This window comes from Leptinotarsa decemlineata, unplaced genomic scaffold (assembly GCF_025532065.1).
Source record: "Leptinotarsa decemlineata unplaced genomic scaffold, Ldec_3_MD MMD2_P_RNA_scaffold_8, whole genome shotgun sequence".
NCBI classification, from domain to species: Eukaryota; Metazoa; Arthropoda; class Insecta; order Coleoptera; family Chrysomelidae; genus Leptinotarsa; species Leptinotarsa decemlineata.
The window spans coordinates 800,060-819,927 of NW_027412535.1; the positions used below are offsets into that span (position 1 = coordinate 800,060).

The following is a 19,868-nucleotide window of genomic DNA, read 5'->3' on the forward strand; positions in this document are numbered from 1 at the left end:
TCAACAAAAACAATCATTCAGAGAACATATATTCATCTTACAAACCAGCTTTACAATTATTTACCTCTGAAAATCAGACTTGCATCGACAACTATTTCATTAAAAAAAAAGTCAAATGTTTCATTTCAGAAACAGATAGAATGTGTATACATCAATTAATTAATCCCTCGAATGCATGAAATGCGACCATTTGCCTTGCTATACTTATCCAGAGAAAATGGGTTCATGTTCATATTCCTTATATTTCTGTATATTTTTTCTTATGCTTCTTCAACCGCATACATTACTTAAGTGTTCCTTAAATGTTGCAAAAATGTGTATATGTCTACGAGTCAAATACACTATTCACTCTTTTTTTTTGATATTATACCTATAATTATTCAATTTTTTCTTCTTAATTACATTACCCTCTTAGGTCTGTTTCAAATCTACCCGGCTGTCGTTTGAACGACACCGTGTACACTACAATCGAGACAAAGAATGTACGACGGTCTTCCCACTTGCCCGACAAATTTCGTGGTCGGTTAAACGACACCCGACAGTCTAGCTATTGACGAGGGAAGCCGGCAGCCCCCACTGGAAAAGGACGACCGCTACTGTCGGGTCAACGAACCGGCCAAGGAAGAGGGGGAAAAGCCATTGGCGGAATTCACATCTAGCCGGCACGTGTCGTTCAATTCCAAGTTTCTTCTTCACACAGTTGTCTTGTGTGCTCGACCGTTTTCTCTTTTGTTGTTATTGTTTCAAAAAGTGATTAACATGGATGTTGATCTTAAACATTTGATCACACTAGTTCAAGATCGTCCTATTTTATGGGACAAAACCCAAGACTCGTACAAAGGTAGAATCCAAACAAGAACTGCTTTAGTCGAAATTTTCAAGGCATAAAAAGCAGGATTTGAAGAGTTGGGCCAACATGAAAAAAATGAATCCCAGCAAACAATTTTGATCGGCCTTATTCCGGCCCAGAATATGCTGGCCAGATCTGGCCTGAACGGCAAAGCACCTATAGCCTATGGCGGGCCAGTGAAAATAGGAGACACCGGCCATCATCAGGGCCAATGCTTGACAACAGTGTCTTTTGAATGACGGGCCTCTGCAGGCAAAACTGTGGAAATCATTGATGGCCCAGTAGAAATACTGCAATGGAATTTACCTACTCAGAGGGTTGGACCACTGTGAATTATACACATTTACTGATTGCCTTTTAATTGAAAAATAATGAATAAAGTAACGATAGTCGTTGCTGACCGATGTTCCACCCTTTTTACTCCCATATACACCTACAACGTAGGCTTAATATGGCAAATACCTGTTAGAAAACAACTACTCCCCTGGCTAATACCACGACGGGTATTGGATAACATCTAACAGATACTTGTGCAATGATCCTCATTGCAGAGGACACAATTGCAAGTGCTTCCTATAACCAACTAGTAGAATCCTGTACCGACCCAGACAGGGGGATCACCTGCAGACCGGTTTCAAGGTTTTTGCCTATCATCAGTGCAAGTCCGGGTCGGTACAGGATTCTACTAGTTGGTTACAGGAAGCACTTGCAATTGTGTCCTCTGTAATGAGGAACACTGCACAAGTATTTGTTAGATGTAATCCAATACCCGTCGTGGTATTAGCCAGGGGAGTAGTTGTTTTCTAACAGGTATGTGCCATATTAAGCCTACGTCGTAGGTGTATATGGGAGTAAAAAGGGTGAAACATCGGTCGGCAACGACTATCGTTACTAAACGATCTCCCAAAAACTCTCGAGCTATATGCTCAAATTCTGAGATAATGAATAAAGTTTTATATATTTTGAGTGAAAAAAAAGTTCAAATTTACCTTGAGCAATTGAACCAAAATGAAATTCATAGAAAAATATCACAAAAAACTGGAGAAAGTTCCAAAGTTTATACATATATACTTTAATAAAATACACATACCTAACATGTATAAGAAACAACATAAAAACAATTCTTTGGTTTAAATAAAGTAAAAAATATCACAAATATTAAATGAAATAAAGGAAACAACATAAAAACAATTCTTTGGTATGAAGGAACAAATATTGAAATGTTCAATGCGTATCATCTCCCCCTTCCTCTGCCGGCTTTGTCCTTCTGTTTCTCCCCCCTTGACGGTCAGAAGCAGTTCTTAGCCAGAGTTTTATTACACTGGCAATTTCGGTTTCTGTGGCATTTCTGCAAAACGGATTTTTCCGAAGACAAACTGAAAAAAAACTGGGGTCAAGTGCGAGTGTAACGGGCACATAAATGGTTCTTAAGATTTATATTGATTTCTCAGAAACAACGAAACCTGGAATTAGTGAAGTAAAGTTCTAGTATTCCTATTTTTTCATAATTTTCAAGAACATATTTTTTTTATTACTATGCCAGTTAGCGAGTGATTTTAACATTTAAGTTAGTAGGTGAGTGATTACTTTAAGGGTCTGAGATACAGAACCATAAAAATATCCTGTAATGAATACACTCATTTCTGATTGCAACTCACCTAATATCATTCTTAGAACATTCCTTAAGCTCTTAAATTCTTTTTTCCCCCTTCCAGTCCAGTTATATTGAAGAGATAACTCATGGGAGACTAGTTTGGCCATTATTCTCCTTGTCGAATCTCCAATGTCTTTGCCTCCAATACTTAACAAAGATGCGGACTGAAAGAAACTTTCATGAACCTCAAGTTTTTAAATAATAATATATACATGTGTATATATATATATATTTATTCATAAAATGTAGTAAAAGGTTATTGAATCAAAATACATACCATATTTCGAAAAAAATCCTCATCTTCCAATTTTCTATCAAATTCTTTCAATTCACACTCCTGATTTATTGGTAAATTCAAATTTTCAGGAGTTTCCACATCTTCACAAATGGCATTTCGCTGTACTATTTGTAACAAAAATTTAACTTCATGTGCTAGTAAATCAATCTTCCTAATTGCAGAATCCAGCTTTGCTGAAAAAAAAATTATATGGTTCACATGTCTAGGATCAAACTCAATTTAAAAATAAACATGCTAAACTAGTTACCTTCCGTGTTCTTGCAGTTACAGCATGAACTTTGTAAAGCTGGAAGTTTTCGGCTATTGTCTGATTTATTTCTAATAGTGTTGATGGGGTGGGCTCATATGAGTCTGATTGTACCCTAGACTCCCTAGAGGTAGATGTGAGTATATCAGAACCTCGGCTTCTGTACTGTGTTGTGACTGTTTCGTCAATTCCATTCAAGGCTACAGATTTTTCCTAATAAGTTTATACTTATAACTTCTGCAATAATTCTTGAACATTGTCGTTATTTTCAGCACAAGATTTTGGCAATATATACTTAACCTCAAAAACTAATGAAGGTTGTTTCTTGTAACTGACGCTACAATTGATTATAGAAATAAATACTATTACCTCAATTCATCAGGAGAAGTTGTCATCATTCTTCTTCACTAAACTAACCCACACTCGTTTAATCGCAGTTAATAAATCACAAAAATACATAAATGAGTCCTTGAATCACAATCACAGAATCATTCGATCTTTGAAGTGCGCATGTCACATGAACATCAGATTTGAATTTGATTGTTCTCTGTCATAAATGAAATAGCGGGAACTTTAAATGACAAGACAGCTGCATGCAAGTTGAAAATGTGTGATTTAGTTTTTCGCTCACGATTTTACACACAAACCTAACCTTAGCAAACTATCCTAGCTTGCGATTTGAAAATCTGTGACTTATAAGCCTAACCTGACCTGACCTGACTAACCTTACCTAGGCAGAATAACCACTGAGTTGAAAAAATCTGTTCATGCGACATGCGCACGTCATAAGGATAGAATTCCTATATATATATATATATATATATATATATATATATATATATATATATATATATATATATAGGATATAGATAGGATATATATATATATATATATATATATAGGAATTCTATATGTGTCTATCCGCCAGTTCGTATCACGGTAGATTCACGGTTCGTATGACAGTTCTCGATTATAGCATAACTTGTTTTCAATTGGCTGTTGAACAAGAGGTTTTATTCGTAAAAGGTTTTGGTCTGTTCTGGAAAATTTTGTTCAACAACACTTGAAACGGGCCTTCATTTTTATGATGTCGGTCGAAAGACACAATTTTGATAGTATTGGCCCATTGCTGGCTGGATTGTAGGTATCCGATTACAATATGCCATACATTGGGCCGACATTTTGCCTATGTAGCTTTGCCGTTGCCAGCGTATTGCCGACCGATCATGCATTGGGCCAGAAGACGGCCAGAGATTCATTGTTTGCTGGGATATGGTACGTAAAATTCAATATTTATTAACTCATAACAGAACATTAAAAACACATTATTTGTTTCGTTAAGTGTTTCGAAATTAAAAAAACATACTGAAAACTAATAAACACACCATATTTTCTATGTCACATTAAATATTGGAAAGTTGCCAATTTAACGAGCCAATTGGCGTTAGAAAAAAGTCCATCATAATGTTTCTTACGTTATTCGTTATTCGCAGAAGGTCCCCCACGCACGCATTCACTTTTTTTTGTTATACTTTGAAATCCAGTTATTGACATAGTATCCTCTGTGTTGTAACCATCTCTTTCAATAACGAAATTGTGTAAAACTACAATTACAAGGGCAAAATCGGGACTCAAGTTTATTGCTCAATGGAAAATTCTCCATTTATTGCTCATTATACCAAATGAACATTTTACATTCGATCTCTCGATAGACGATAGTTGAAAATTTTTTTTGCAACTGTCAACTGATGTCCTGCAAACGGTCGGAGAAGGCCCGGAGAAGGCAGCCCGAACGCCTCATCAGCAACGAAAAAATATGGTACCTTGGGATTGTTTGTACCAGGAAGATAATTTTCTTCATGAAGTATGAAATATGATTGAATCACTATTTTTTCCGTAACTGCCAACATCAACGTAGATAAATCGGTATTGTGAGTCTGCCACAGTCATATAGACGAAAATCCTTTGTGGTTGTTATACATTGAATTGCATGGATGGACGATGCGAATGTGTTTTCCATCTACAGCTTCTATGCAGTGAGGGAAATTAGCCCTTTTTTCAAAATTGCCAGCAATTTCTTCCCAGCGCTCTGAAGTGAACGCAGGACAACATTCGTGACGTAGGGACCAAATAGCTTGACATACAACTTTGACAATTCTGCTGAGAGTGGAAATGCCGAGTCTGAAACTATAATGAAGATCTGTAAACGTACAACCGATTGCCAGATATCTGAAAAAAAATTTCAAATCAATACCAATCAAATAAATCATATACATTATAACAAATAATTGAATTGACGATTTAAAATGGTATAGTAATATTATTGTAAGAAAAATTTGGTTAGTTGTTTTGATTTATTGTTCTTGTAGACTCCTTAAATAATGAAACCTTTAATAATATCCAAAGTTTTAAACATTATTTTTCGTCTTGATGTCAATTTCTTTTTTTTTAGATAAAGCTGTCATAAAGAGGTAGGCAAATGCCAGAGACAGTTTTCAAAGGACTGAGAGAAAGTACAAGTTTCGCTACGGTCATCAGGGAGGCAACCACCCAAATCATATATTTACGCAAAACTACAGTTAAAAAAAAACACGGAAGGGCGACTCACTGAGAACAGCTTCTCGAACGATGCCTGAGCCCCACAGCCCCCCGAACATTCCGAAATAGATGGTTCGAATGCCAATGAAGGATCAACGGAGTCGGTAGAAGAAGTGGTTACCTTCAAAAAACCCAGAACAATAAAAAAAAGGAAACCAGACCCAGTTGAAATAGAGATAAATTAGTGTCCTCAAGTAGAAACCAAATCGACATACGTCGTTTTTCAATGGTTTAATTCCCTCTCTGGAGTTGTTTAATGACGATGAAATTGTCGAACTTCAATTGAAAACCCTTCAAGTCATATCTGAAATCAAAAAGCGTACAAACGCAACTGCTAATATAAATCCGGCCATCCACCCTGGCACGTCATATCAATGGCAATCACAAGCTAATGTACAATATCATAATCTGCAACCACCGTCTTGTGCCGCCCAATTATATGAGCGTGAGGGGCAACAACTTGTGGGGTCAGCATCCCCCGTAGAATAAAACTTCTCCGAAAATTTGTCAAAGAATTCAATCCATTTTTAATCTTATTTTTTTTCCTAAATTTGTTTAATATGTTTAATTTTTCATTGTAAAATATATTCTTCCTATGTAAATTATGTATGTAAATTTGTAAAATTAACATTTTTGGAAACAATAAAAAACAATAAGTTACTATAATTTTGTTTCACTTACCTGATTGTTACTGCCAACATTTGGATAGGCTGGATACATTATCTGAAGGATGTGTTGCGCCAAAGCACCAACTTTATCTCTAGTAATATTGATCGGATGAACCTATTTTTTCTCCTCTTCTCCAAACGTCTGTAAAGGATCAGCCACGCTATTAAGTTATTGCGATCCATTACTCAACGCGAACAGGTACCGAATGAAGGTCTGATGTCGGTCACTCGACAACCGAGTAAATGTGAAAAGATTCAACTTCCTTGTCGGCGTCGGCCACATGGAGGTTAGATGTCGTTTAAAACGACAGCCGGGTATGTGAAACAGGCCTTAGGAAGCAATTCGGTCTTGGCCGTAATAAATGTTTCGGCGTTGTTCTTGTCTTTCAGGGAATTCGTCCTCAAGATAAGTTCGGTTTTTGATTGGCCAAGACGTTCAAGCGAACACCCTCGCCCTCTCCTGGCCTAGGTCTATCAATATAATCCGGTACCTTGCTGTTGGTATTCTGCCTCCTGAATAATATGGATTCTTCAAGAGTTTTCTTGTTCATCTATCTGGGTGTTGGGGCTTGAGTTTGATGGGGTAAATGTTTTCCTTGATGAGTTTTGTGGTGCCAACAGGTGAATTTTCCTCAATACTCTGCAGGATTGCGTTTAGAATCCCCCTCTTTCGGGGCTTCATGGATGTCTGCTATGGCCACCTCTGTGTAGATGGGGTCGGGTAGAAGTGGAGGATCGCTTCACCCTCCGCACGGGGTTTCACTCGGTCTCCACTATGCGGATTCATTATGGCCCCGGTACGTGAGTGTCGCTCTTCTCCAAATTTCTGTCTTTCCTAGATTTCTGTCTTCCCCATTCGTAGGTGTTGCTACGTTTTCTTCCTCCAGAGTATTTCCTTCCTCGTATTTTGATCTGTACGACGCGAATTGCTCCGATAGTGACATTGTGTTGGTGGGACTCACTTTATGTTCTACTGTGCGAGCCTCCCGCCTGTAGCCTGCTCTGTTTTTAAAACTAAGAGTAGATGATCCACTTCTATCAGAATCAGAAAATTCATGTACTAATCCTTCGACTTTTGAAGAGATTTTCTTACCATTTAATGACTCGCTGTCGATGTCCCGGTTTTCCTTACTTACCAGGGGTATCGGGGCTGGATTTGGTTTCATCCTTACCCTGGCTGAATGTTTGCGAGGGCTGTTTAGCCTTCGGTTTACTGGCTCGACCCCGGAATAGATTTCTTCATCTGCTTCCTCCCTTTTCCGTAGGCGTGTTTACCATCACATACGGAAAGTATAGAGAAAATGTACCAAACCAAAAATTAGGTTCGGGAAGTGTAGTGAATTTGAATTCCAACGACTCTTATGGAATGTGTCGTGAATTCCTACTTTTCCAAGTTCAAGGGCAAGAATTTTGCCGAAGAAGAATGGAAAGTGTGGTTTACTAGAAAAATATTTGACTCTCCGAGTCACCACACTTTCAGAAAAAATACTTTTTCTCGTCTTAGAAAAATGGTTTGTCAAGTTTGGCAGCCACTCACTGAAAGTGTTTTGAGATTTATTGTCACTTTGAAAAATGCTTTCAGGAATGCTAAACGAAACGCAATGAACATCGATTGTACCACGTCTACATAGTGATTGATTGTATGAGTAGAATGAAACACTCGCGCTAGCCAATCGGGTATTGTTCAACCAGTCTGATATAAAAATGAAATTTGTAGATAAATATTCAAAATATTGTCTTCAAATGACAACCAAATATATTTTAACATATTCGCTTGCTGCGTCGGGGGTTTCAACCGTTTTACTTTTTGTAATTGAAGAAGTATTAGGTGAAACATGTGGAAGTTTTAATTAAGGTTTGGTGGTATATAGGAAATCAATTTCTCAACATAACATCCCTTGTGTGTATCTTGACTTCATGTCCATTAAATAGGTTTCACCTGATCAGATGAATTGATTTTTATTTTTGTCTTTCATTAATTCATGGTATTCCTTACAGGCTCCAAGATGCAGCTACTAATAAACTGACGGATGTTAAAGAAATGACTTCTTTGGGCCTTCAGTATGCAATTGAAAAACATATACTCCTCGACCTCAATATCGATTTACATGCTCCGTTGGTGATTATTCCTTCAGAGGGAAAGTTCATTGAACAAGCAAACGTCTTATTGGTGAATTTGGGCCGCTTAAAAATATTTACCCATGGCAAACGGTCGTCTGCATTCGAAGTGAGAAAGTTATATGAGCAGGGAAAAGACCAAAAGGATATTTTTGAGTTCATGAAAAAAAATTGTTATGATAATTTCCGGGTAGAATTATCTGATTTACAAATTTTAATAGCAGAAAGCAACGAAAATTGGTTGACAACACTTAGTGATTCTGTAACATCAGATATGCACTTATTAAGTCCACTTACCCTCTCTATTAATTATTCTAAATGTTTGATTGTAGATGATCCACGTTTGCCACTCAGTATAATTACTGGGGAGTTGCCTTCTATCAGTATTATATTTTCGAAGGCAAGGTTAATTTTATTAGTTGCTCTAATGGCAAGTATTGATTTTTCCGGCAAAGATATTCCTCAGCCTCAACCTCTTTCGGTAAGTAAACATAATTTCAGATATTTTTTTTGTGGAACTATCAAATCATTTCAGAAAGCTAAAGGTTCTAGTAGAATGTTACTCAAATATAAAGAACTTCAGGACACTGCTGCTAAACAGACAAAACGTTTATTGAACACTCTTCCATCTGAGTCTACCAAGAAAGAGGTTATTCAATTAACCACTTTACAGATGAAATTTATAATGTCAGGTGAGTCCCTCAAATAATGATGATAATTATTATACCTTCAATCTCTAAATCATTATATTTGACTCAGATTGAAATTTCAATTCAATGCAATCCTCTATGGTCATAACCCCCATGTCAATAATTGCAGTTATAGTTATAGTCAAAAAGAAGAGAATTCGTATATGTAACACCCAAATGTCGGACACGTGTTTCTGGCTGTTGGTTTCCTCACCGCGGTGCAACCAAGTGTAATGATGAGCAACACCTGTTTGTCGAAAACTACACATATTAGCAGAGTCAACAAGAGGAGCCAATCGAATGATTGACGGCTCTGCCGAACTCTAAAGACCTGATTCGGTCCTCAGCGGGGCAGGCACAAAGCATATGCTCTGTTAATGAGGTAGTGGGATAGTCAAGTTGCAAGATTCCCACCTTGATACCCACGACAACCTTCCTATATGAGGGTTTTTGCACGTCAGCTACACCTGATGCCATAGATTCAGCCGTGCAGGGCTTTTTTGCCTCTGGTTTTGGTGAAACCTCACTTGAGCGCAAACGTTTGCTAACCTGCTCATGGGGAGTTCCGCAGCTCTCGTTCCTAAACTAAATTTACAAGGAGGTCAGTTGGAGTCGTTAACTCGAAATCCATCTCCTCTGTAGACTCGCTCCTGAACTAAATTTACAGTGAGGTCCGTTGGAGTCGTAAACTTGACATCTATCTCCTTTGTAGACTCGCTCCTGAACTTAATTTATAGGAAGGTCAGTTGGAGTCGTAAACTCGACATCAATTTCCTCTGTAGACTCGCTCCTGAATTAAATTTACAGGGAGGTCAGTTGGAGTCGTAAACTCAAAAACCATCTCCTCTGTAGACCCGCTCCTGAACTAAATTTACAAATTCGACAATATAGACAAATCTAGAATATACAATTCAAAAACGTTTGATGGTGATAGCAATACTTTGAACACATTTATCAATGTTCTTGAATGTATTCAAAAGAAACTGACAGGTAGAGTATATGGTTGGTAACAGAACCGAAATCAATTCTTGAGACGCTTAAAATCTGCTCTGAAACAATGTTTTTTCGGATAGGAGGTATTGGGACTGTTTAGTACTTCCATAAAGGAAAAGATCTAATGACTTTCAGTAGTAGAATTCAATAATTCAAAAGTAATGTAGTTCAAAGAGTCACAAAAAATCCAGACTCAACTCCAGAAGAAACACTTTATTAAAACAACTCTCTATGATAAAGTAAGCCTTCAGTTCTTTTGTACTTTCATTGCTGGTTGTCCAGGACCCTCAAGGAATAATATGCATTTAAAAAAGCCTTCTTCACTGAAAGATTCGTTAAACGATTTCAAACCAAAGTTCAATACTTTCAGTAGACAATCCATCATGCCAAACCTCAAACAAAGTATCCCTAGATTCATACAACCTCAAAAACATAAAAAAATTCTAATCCAAATTATTTTTCAAAGAATAAACAAAATTTTTCAGTCCACAATTTTCAGTTAGACCTAAAATGCTAAGCCAACCTATTAATTTCCAACCTAGACAATTACCACCGCAAATATACCCTACAATACGATCTGAAAATCTTCAGAAAATGCTGTTCAGAAAACGAACCATATTTTCAGAACGAATATTTTAGCCACATAAATTGTATTGAAACTGTAAATTTTCATTTAGCAATCCAATCCGAATATCATACTTAGCCGAAATCAGTGTATTTTGTAACAATGTATTACCCTATGTCGAAGTAAGTCATTAAATTAAACTTATTAAATTACTGATCTATACTGGAAGTAGTGTATCAATACGACGGAATCCAAGGTCACTTTTTATACAGGACTATTCACATTCGTTTCTGTACATGGGGATCTCGTAAACGATAAGAGATAGAGTGTCTGTTAAATTGTGGCAAAGTTGCGTATTTTAGAGAACTATTCAATGATGTAAAAAAAATTGAATATAGCTTTATTTTTTCTGGAGATATACAGGAAAAATATAAAAATTCCAAATTATTTTCTTGTCTTATCTTCTTTATTCGCAGATATATTGTAAATCTGCCCACATTTTGCTATGGGCATTTGATGTGGGCTACCAGAATATCTGTTCTGTTTTAAAATCTGTTTTTCCGTTAATCAGCTGTTGCCCCAGTCAGGGTCATGAATGTCACCTACTTTCCCATGACCTTGAAGACAGGAACCATGCTGGGGCATGGTTCTTTTCCTCTGTGATACGGAGTGTATGCAGTTCTGTTAGCCAAGCCAACAACTTGATTGAAGAGTTGGAGAAGTTGATTGACATTTCCTCCAAGGACATACCACCGACTCACCGATCAAAACTGCGGGAGTTAGTCAAGAAGTACCAGGAGATCTTCGATATTGGAGAAAGAAAAGGTGGCAGAACGAATGTGGTTCAGCATAGAATCGACACTGGGAATGCCCGACCAATCCGGCAATTAGCTAGAAGACTCCCTCTTGCGAAGAAAGAAGAGGCAGACAAGATAGTCAGCGATATGGAAAAAGAAGGAGTCATCGAACCTTCTGACAGCCCCTGGTCTTCCCCAGTCGTATTAGTGAAGAAGAAGGACGGCTCGACAAGGTTCTGCGTGGATTATCGTCAACTAAATCACGTGACGAAGAAAGACAGCTACCCTCTTCCAAGAATTGACGACATCCTAGGCACGCTAGCCGGCTCCACAATTTTCTCGACTTTGGATTTGAAGAGTGGAAATTTGTCAAGTTGAATTGGCCCCAGATCGAAAAAAGACTGCTTTCACCATCGGCTCAGGATTGTGACAGTTCACGGTTATGCCATTCGGGTTTTATAATACTCCAGCGACCTTCGAGAGATTGATGGAGACGGTTCTCAAGGGGCTCTCATGGAAGACGTGTCTAGTGTATTTTGACGATATAATCGTGGTCGGAAAATCGTTCGATCATCACATAAAAAATCTGGAGGAGGTATTCCTGCGTCTGAGGAGTTCTGAATTAAAACTTAGTCCCAAGAAATGCCATTTGTTCCAAAAAGAACTCCGTTACCTTGGCCGCGTTGTCTCTGGAGAGGAGTGGCAGTGAACGAACAAAAGAACAAAGCAGTCAAGGATTGGCCCATTCCAAAAGACATACATCAGCTTCGGAGCTTTCTTGGTTTATGCACCTACTACCGCAGGTACGTGCTGGGGTTTGCCAAACCATTGACCTGACTCACAGAAGGGCAGATTTAGTTACAGTGGTCTGAGGAATGCCAAGACTCATTCAAGAAGTTGTAAAGTGGTTTGATCAACGCTCCTGTTTTGAGTTATCCCTTACCTGACGGAAAGTTCATTTTAGATACGGATGCCAGCAACGTGGGACTTGGAGCAGTCCTTTCTCAGATCCTGGATGGTGTGGATGCGGCACTCAAATGGCTTCTGCAGTTGAAAAATCCAGAGGGCCAAGTAGCGCGCTGGATTGAGAGACTATAAGAATTTGACTTCGAAATAGAGCATCGAACTGGGACTAGCCATAAAAACGCAGATGCCCTGTTACGGGGACAGACGGGGACATAAGAGAAGGAAGCAGCTATTTGTAGAACTAGAGTTGTGGGCGACAACTGGGAGGATAATAAGATCAAGGAAGACCAAGAGAAATACCCAGATCTTGGTTTAGTCATCGGATGGAAGAAAAGTAATCGAAGACCATCGTGGCAGGAGGTAGCAGGTCATTCGCCAGCGGTCAAGTTCTACTGGGCACAATGGAACTACCCTAACTTGGAAAACGGGGTTCTGAAGCGGGTGTTGGAGTCTGAAGACGGTGGAGAAGAAAGGCGCCAGACAGTGGTACCCAGGAACAGACGACGGGAGGTGCTCATAGAAATCCATGAGGAGTCAGTGGAGGACATCTGGGAGTAATGAAGACCCTCCAGAAAGTAAGACAACGGTTTTACTGGGTTAATTGTCAAGCCGACGTCAAGGACTGGTGCAGAAAGTATGCTGTATGCGCTACCGGAAACGACCGAAAGCTCTAATGTGCCAGTATAACGTGGGTAGTCCTTTTGAGAGAATCGACATCGCCGGCCCGTTCCCAGAGTCCAACCATGGGAACAAATAAATCCTTGTAGCCATGGACTACTTCAGCAAGTGGACAGAAGCCTATGCCCTGCCCAACCAGGAAGCCTTTACCGTCGCTGACGTCCTGGTAAAGGAATGAGTAGGTCGATTCGATGTCTCTCTCATTGGAGCTGCATTCGGACCAGGGTAGAAATTTCGAGTCCAACTTGTTCCAAGAAATATATAAACTGTTGGACATTCGAAAGACCAGAACCACAGCTTTACATCCACAGTCCGATGGAATGGTGGAACGAATGAATAAGACCATAAACCGCCACTTGTCCAAGGTAGTTGTAATTTTCCGAGGTTTTTATTATTATTATTTAATAATATCGTTGTTGTTGTATCTAAACCTCGCCGCATACCTTCAGAACGCTCTAGAATACCCTCTCGATAGTAAGGGAGCAATTGTACTGGAGATGATGAATGAGTATTCCGAAACGTCGTCGAGTATGTAACAATCCGGAATAATCCTGTTCAGAACCGAGCGGTAAGTTCCAAACAGGCGAGATTACTTTTTATGTTTGACCAGGTGTTCATTTTAAATCCAACTGAAATACGCTTCGTGTACATTTTAAATATTTTATCTAATAAAAGACTAAACTACAAAAATATAAGAATATCATAAAACAGTAGGTGTTTCTCGAATATCTAGCTGTGTAATGCAGCAACGATCATTCATTCAAATAACAAATACTTATCTTAATATTATCGTTTACAAATCTTAATATAATCAATAGGTACGTCACTTCACTCAATCTTGAGATATCAGGGCAGAAATAATACCAATATATAACCATAGTTTCATACTTGTTACAGGGAAAATACCTTAATCAGTTTACCAATCATATTAACCATTAACACAACCATGTGTTAACCAACAGACATAATATTACCAATTTATCGACATTAAGGTACATATAATCAATAATATAACAATACATAATTTTTCCAGGAAGTCAATCATGACAATCAACACATAGATAATCAGCTTTCAATAATATCGTGAAACATGAGACTCAGATAATTCATTAATGAATGACAAAATATTAAAATACAAGTAAAAACACAAAATACCATTCATAGCAACCATGCTATAGACTTTTCCAATTAATTAACATATTACGTAGGGTTCAAATACACATATCTGTAATATTCAACAAAATTCAATCTACAAAAACATGTCACAAAATATATCAAACATAGGTTATACATATACTCATCAATAAAATCATACGAACAAATCAAATCATAAAACATGGCCATTTGATTTAATTATTTATCAAGTCAGTAGTCAGTTTCTTATCTTGTTTCAGAGGGATGCGGAAATACCTTTGATTTAAATTGGAGAATATTAATTCGTACATTATTTTTCGTTTCCCAACACGATCTTTACCTTTTTCTGATCGATACTCACATAAGATCAATAGCAAGTTCAAATTTTCCATCTTTCTGTGTTGAAGAATTTTACTCATCTTCCTCTGGTTGTTTTAAATTTGGCTTCTGTCACATGTATTAATTTCGTATTTTTAAAATAGTTTCATATTTACTGCACATAATTTTGTAGATTATTTAAATTTTATGTTATTTAAGACGGAAGGTTATTTCACAACGGATTACATTTCTTACTTAGATTTTCACGTTATGTTTTAAACATTTCGGAGTTTTTCACTTAAACACTTTACGTAGACTAATTACTTAAACCTCCCGTACTTTTATCTGCATTATCAGAGATAATTACATCTTGGAAGTTTACACTAGACTGATTGATTGAACTGATTCAAGACTGATACTGGTTGATACTAGATTCATACTAAGAACTACTACTCGACTACGACTGATTACATTTTTACTAATTAACTTCGCGTAAACTTTCACTGACGGAGAATCACTTCATTTCGACAGTTCAACTAGACTGCTTCAACTAGAATGAATTCTTATGCGAGGTTCAGCCATATTTATAGCGAGAGATTTACGTCATCAAAACCTGCCTACGTGACTTCCAACCTCGAGCAGGTGGATTTCGTTATCGCGAGCCATTATTCTTTCGACAGATTTATGATCTCTTGTCGGTAGCGCTTTTGGTACATCGCGTTCTCATAATTAGGTCAATGATTTTTATAGTCCGGTCCGTTTAGGCTCTATTTAAATACTTTGAATTCTTGTTAACGTGACTCGCTTTTTGATTCATCACATAGTCTCTGACCATCAAAGAGACTGGGACCAGTACCTCCACCTGTATTATAATGGGCCGAGAGCGGCGGCTTTCTTGTGACCTGAAATTTGGGACGCCGCCAGAACAAGGCACTGGGGGGATGACTATGTCAGCAAGCTTCGGCAGAGAATGGATGACATCTATGAACGAGTCCGTCTGAACATCCAGAGTGCCAGCGATAGGATGAAGAAGGCCTATGACATCAAGGCGAATGCTGGAGGATTCGAAAGCGGTGACATATTTTGGCTGTACAATCCTAAGCGACGCCGTGGTTTATCACTGAAGTTGCGGAACTCATGGGAGGGTCCGTACAAAATCATGAAAAATATTAATGACCTCGTCTACCGAATCCATAAGTCACCTCGAGGAAACCCTAAGATCATCAATTTTAATAGATTGGCTCGTTATGCTGAAAATTACGACCAAGTTCCCGCCCTCCAAGTTCCCGCCCTCAGACCACCAGAGGATGAAATGGCATTCTAGAAATTCATGTATTTATACTCGAACGGACAGAAGGTCGTACATGGAGTAACCCAAGAAGAGCCACGAGACCTTTTCAAGGTTCCAGTTGATTACGCACTAGCTCACTGCGTGGCAGAGGATCTCCAAATGTCCAGGGGTATCGCTGTGGTATTCTACAAGAAATTCGGTCAGCTTCATACATTACAAGAACAGAATCCTGAAGTCGGAGGAGTGCTACAGTTAAAGAAGGGTCAAAGAAACATTTTCTACTTGGTGACCAAAAAGCATTCTCGAGACAAACCGTCCTATGAGGATGTCTGGAGGAGTCTTACCAGATTGAGGGACACGATGCTCGACCAGAATCTCATGAACTTGATAATCCCGAAATTAGCCTCTGGGCTCGACAGACTGGACTGGAGAATTGTGAAAGCATGTTGGAAACGACCTTCAGATCCAGCGGCATCAAGATTTTGGTTTGCGGTAACCATTTTCCACGACCTCGCATGAAGACTGTGGAGTGTTACTTCCATCGAACTTCACAATGCAGATATGGGGAGTCCTGCAAGTATCGACACTCGCCAAGGATGACATTTCGGGGCGAAACATCTTTAAGAAGGGGGCAATGTAACGAATCTGAAGCCAGCCCTGACCGATATCTCAGCCAGCGAATAAACATGACATCACCGCGAAACAAGCAGTCAGACTCGCCGGGAAAATACTAGGCGAGTGTAGAGATAGAAAAATTCAGAACGATCGTTACCGATATAAAAGGCCGGCTTCCCGTTCAGAGATAGTTGAATTCAGAAAGCGAATCGTGCGGTTAAATGAAGAATTGAAACAGTGAAAATAAATTAGGTGCAAAGTGTTATAAATAAATTAGTTTGCGATAGTGAAATATTGTTAGAAATAAATTTGTTTAAGACAGTTAATTCTTTGATTCTTTACAATTGGTGATCAGAAGTGGATTTGTTAAATAAATATGTGAGCGCGTGGTGGACAATCAAATTTACTATAAGACTTATTTGTTTGCGCAGATAGACTGGTGATTCGTTGTGTTTCGCGACGTGGACAGTACCGGACTACGGAAACATAAACTGATAGACCTTTCTCGCGAAAAATAGACTTTTGAAAATAAATAAGTGTTTCGGACTCGATTAAATTAGGTGGACATATTCAGTTTGTGAAAATAGATAGAGATAGACAAAATCAGGAAGGAAATTAACACGGAAGTGGAGGAAATCAAATAAATTTTTGTAACTGTCAACTGCTGTTCGAATATTTTTCGAAATGCCGTTTTCCCATCAAAAAATGTGATATGTTAGAATCTCACTTGGTTTGCCAGAAAAATAGCGTAAGAGCTGTCTAACACTATAGCAATTTGTTCCCCAATCGTGAATCACCTAATCGGCGTTTTTTTGCTGTGTTTCATCGTCAATTCAGGAACAATGAAAAAGTTTTTGAAAGAGGAGAACTAAAAAACATTTTGTATTATCCGAAGATACAGAAATTGACGTTTTAGCCTACTTTGAGGTTAATCTAAATAATTCCACCAGATATTTTTCTAGAGAAATAGCTGTTCCACAGTCAGTTATTCTAAGAATTCTGGAGAAACATTTATTCTTATAAGTAAACACCAGTGAAAACAATAGAACCTGGTGACCTTGAGAGACGATTGGGGATTTGTCAGTGGTTGATGAATAAATGCAGACAAGATCCAAACTTTTAAAGAAATGTTATATGGAGCGATGAGGCTGAGTTTTCAAATTGTGAGATGTATAATAGAAATCATTTGCATTATTGGAGTGTATATTATCCATTTCTAGTCCATCCCCACAAAGTATTAATGTTTGGTGTGGTCTATTTACAGGCGGAATTATCGGTCTATTTTCCTACCATGGTTCTTTGAAGGGACCCTGTTACATTAATTCATCAACAAAAGTGTTGGAAGCGTTATTCAATGATCTTGATCTGGAGGCTCGTCAGGTGATCTATTTTCAGCAGGATGGAGCACCAGCACATAATTTCAGTGGCGTAAAAGAAATGTTGCGAGACTGTTTTGGAAACATATGGATTGCTACAAATGGTTTTGTTAAGAGGCTTCCTCGTTCACCAGGCATGATACCTCTAGATTTTTATATTTGAGGATTTCTAGAAAATGAGGTGTACAAAATAAAACATATTGTAGGTAGATGAACGGAAAAATTATAATGTAACTATAATCAATAGCATTGATGGCGGAATTGTGAAAGCAATACGTAATATGAAGAGAAGGGCCCAAATATATGTGTTCAACAAGAAGGCGATGTTTTAAAATATTTACTCGATATTTTATAGCTGTTTATTCGCCAAAACAAAGAAATTTTTGTACTATAGTTCGTTCAGTATTGTCTGACAGTAAAAGAATTTCAACAATGCAAACATGTCACTACATCAAAGAAAGCAACATAGTCGTCTCAAGCAAATAGCACTGCAATTTACTCACAAAATCATTGAGATATGTCTACCCTCTATATCTCTTGAGGACGCCGCTAACGAGCCATTTAAATAGGGATATGCGACAAAGAACGCGAAAATACCGCCAAAAGAACCGCTCGATGTTTTTTTCTGATATTACGTTTAAGATAATATTAATAGGCGTCGGACTGGGGGTATTAATATAAATTTTCCATTGATACATTCTGTATGATGAGAACATAATTAAAATATGGTGAAAACTAATTTTGTTTGAATATTTTATTTTGGGAAGAACAATTTATATTTGAAATAGTTTTTAATTATTTAGAATTGTTACCTTCTACAGAGATCTATAAAATAATCAGAATATTAAATTTACAAATAAATACAAATGAAAGGGCAAAAAGTTACTGCATTTGATAAATTAGCTTTTTGGAAAAAAAAATCAAATTTGTCATTAACTTGAATTTGAAAAATTTTGCGTATTAAAAGAAATGTGTATCATCTAGTGACGTTTTAAAGACTCTATCCATTTTCTTTATCCAACCTATTTAAATCGAAACATTATAATTTGTAGTTATGATTCGTATTTTGATATAAATAAATTTGATATTATTATCATTGACACTGATAATATCAAATTGATTGTCGGTATGATATTAAATATGGATTAAGTATTCGAAACATCACCAGATCAGTATACAAATAGAATAGATTTCCGCGGTCAGAAATCTGAAAATCTGATTTCGAGTTGAACCGCGTTCAAAATTTTGCGTTGTTCGACGTTTCGGCTTCGACTTTGACATTTTCGGAAAGTAGAAAAGTGTGGCTGAACTGAGAGATACACTTTATATATTCTTGTTGGTTTGGAAATGAAGATTCATATTCCTTATTGGATTTTATAGTTGATTCAGAAACAATTTTATAGATTTAATGGAAATAGTTACTTCGAATAAGACATTGTGATAATTTTAATCTGAAAAAAATCTACAGGGTTTCGTTGAGTGATTCTTCACTGGATGAATCAGTTTCATTAGGAGTGATGACAACTGGAATAATTTTTTTTGATAATGAGTCTATGCGATCATCCAGATCCCACATCTCTGCTTCGATTCTGATTGTTTTGTGGATACATTTTTTCCTAGCTTTTTGGTCGACTGTTTCCAGAGCACTGTATAGGTATTTCTTTACTTCACACAGCTTCCATGCGATGAATCCTTTAACTTGAGCCCAAACCAACTCTATTGGATTCAATTGGCAGTTATAGGCGGCAACCGAAGAACCGACATTCCTTTAGTCTTCGCCATCTCATCGGTGACATACCTGACGAATTTTCACTTATGACGTTTAGCCAAGTTGATGAGCTCCGCTTTTAACATGGTCGATTCAATAGAATAGCTTTCATTTGTAACCACTCAGTAATATCTGCTTTCTTTCAACCCACCGTCGGCAGCTTCTTGACTTGTCTACTGTGGTAACTTGCGTTATCCATTACTATTACGGATCCCTGCGGAAGTTTTACAAGTATGTTTTCAAAC

The 19,868-nt window shown here is 37.7% G+C and overlaps 2 protein-coding genes and 1 long non-coding RNA gene across 3 annotated transcripts in view; 1 reads left to right on the forward strand and 2 right to left on the reverse strand.

Annotated features, from left to right (window-relative positions):
* LOC141480414 (uncharacterized) overlaps positions 1-19,868 on the reverse strand; it is a 388,666-nt gene that overhangs the window by 310,882 nt on the left and 57,916 nt on the right. The window lies entirely within an intron of this gene.
* LOC111511015 (intermembrane lipid transfer protein Vps13) overlaps positions 1-19,868 on the forward strand; it is a 1,108,316-nt gene that overhangs the window by 212,378 nt on the left and 876,070 nt on the right. Inside the window, 2 exon segments of the mRNA XM_074170346.1 lie at positions 8,314-8,914; positions 8,969-9,125. Of these exon segments, the coding sequence (XP_074026447.1) occupies positions 8,314-8,914; positions 8,969-9,125 (758 nt within the window).
* On the reverse strand, positions 1,907-3,667 carry LOC141480416 (uncharacterized). Its single transcript, XR_012464324.1, has 4 exons — positions 3,050-3,667; positions 2,782-2,975; positions 2,509-2,668; positions 1,907-2,226 (listed from the first exon to the last, which is right to left on the reverse strand). It is a non-coding gene; the product is annotated as an uncharacterized lncRNA (long non-coding RNA).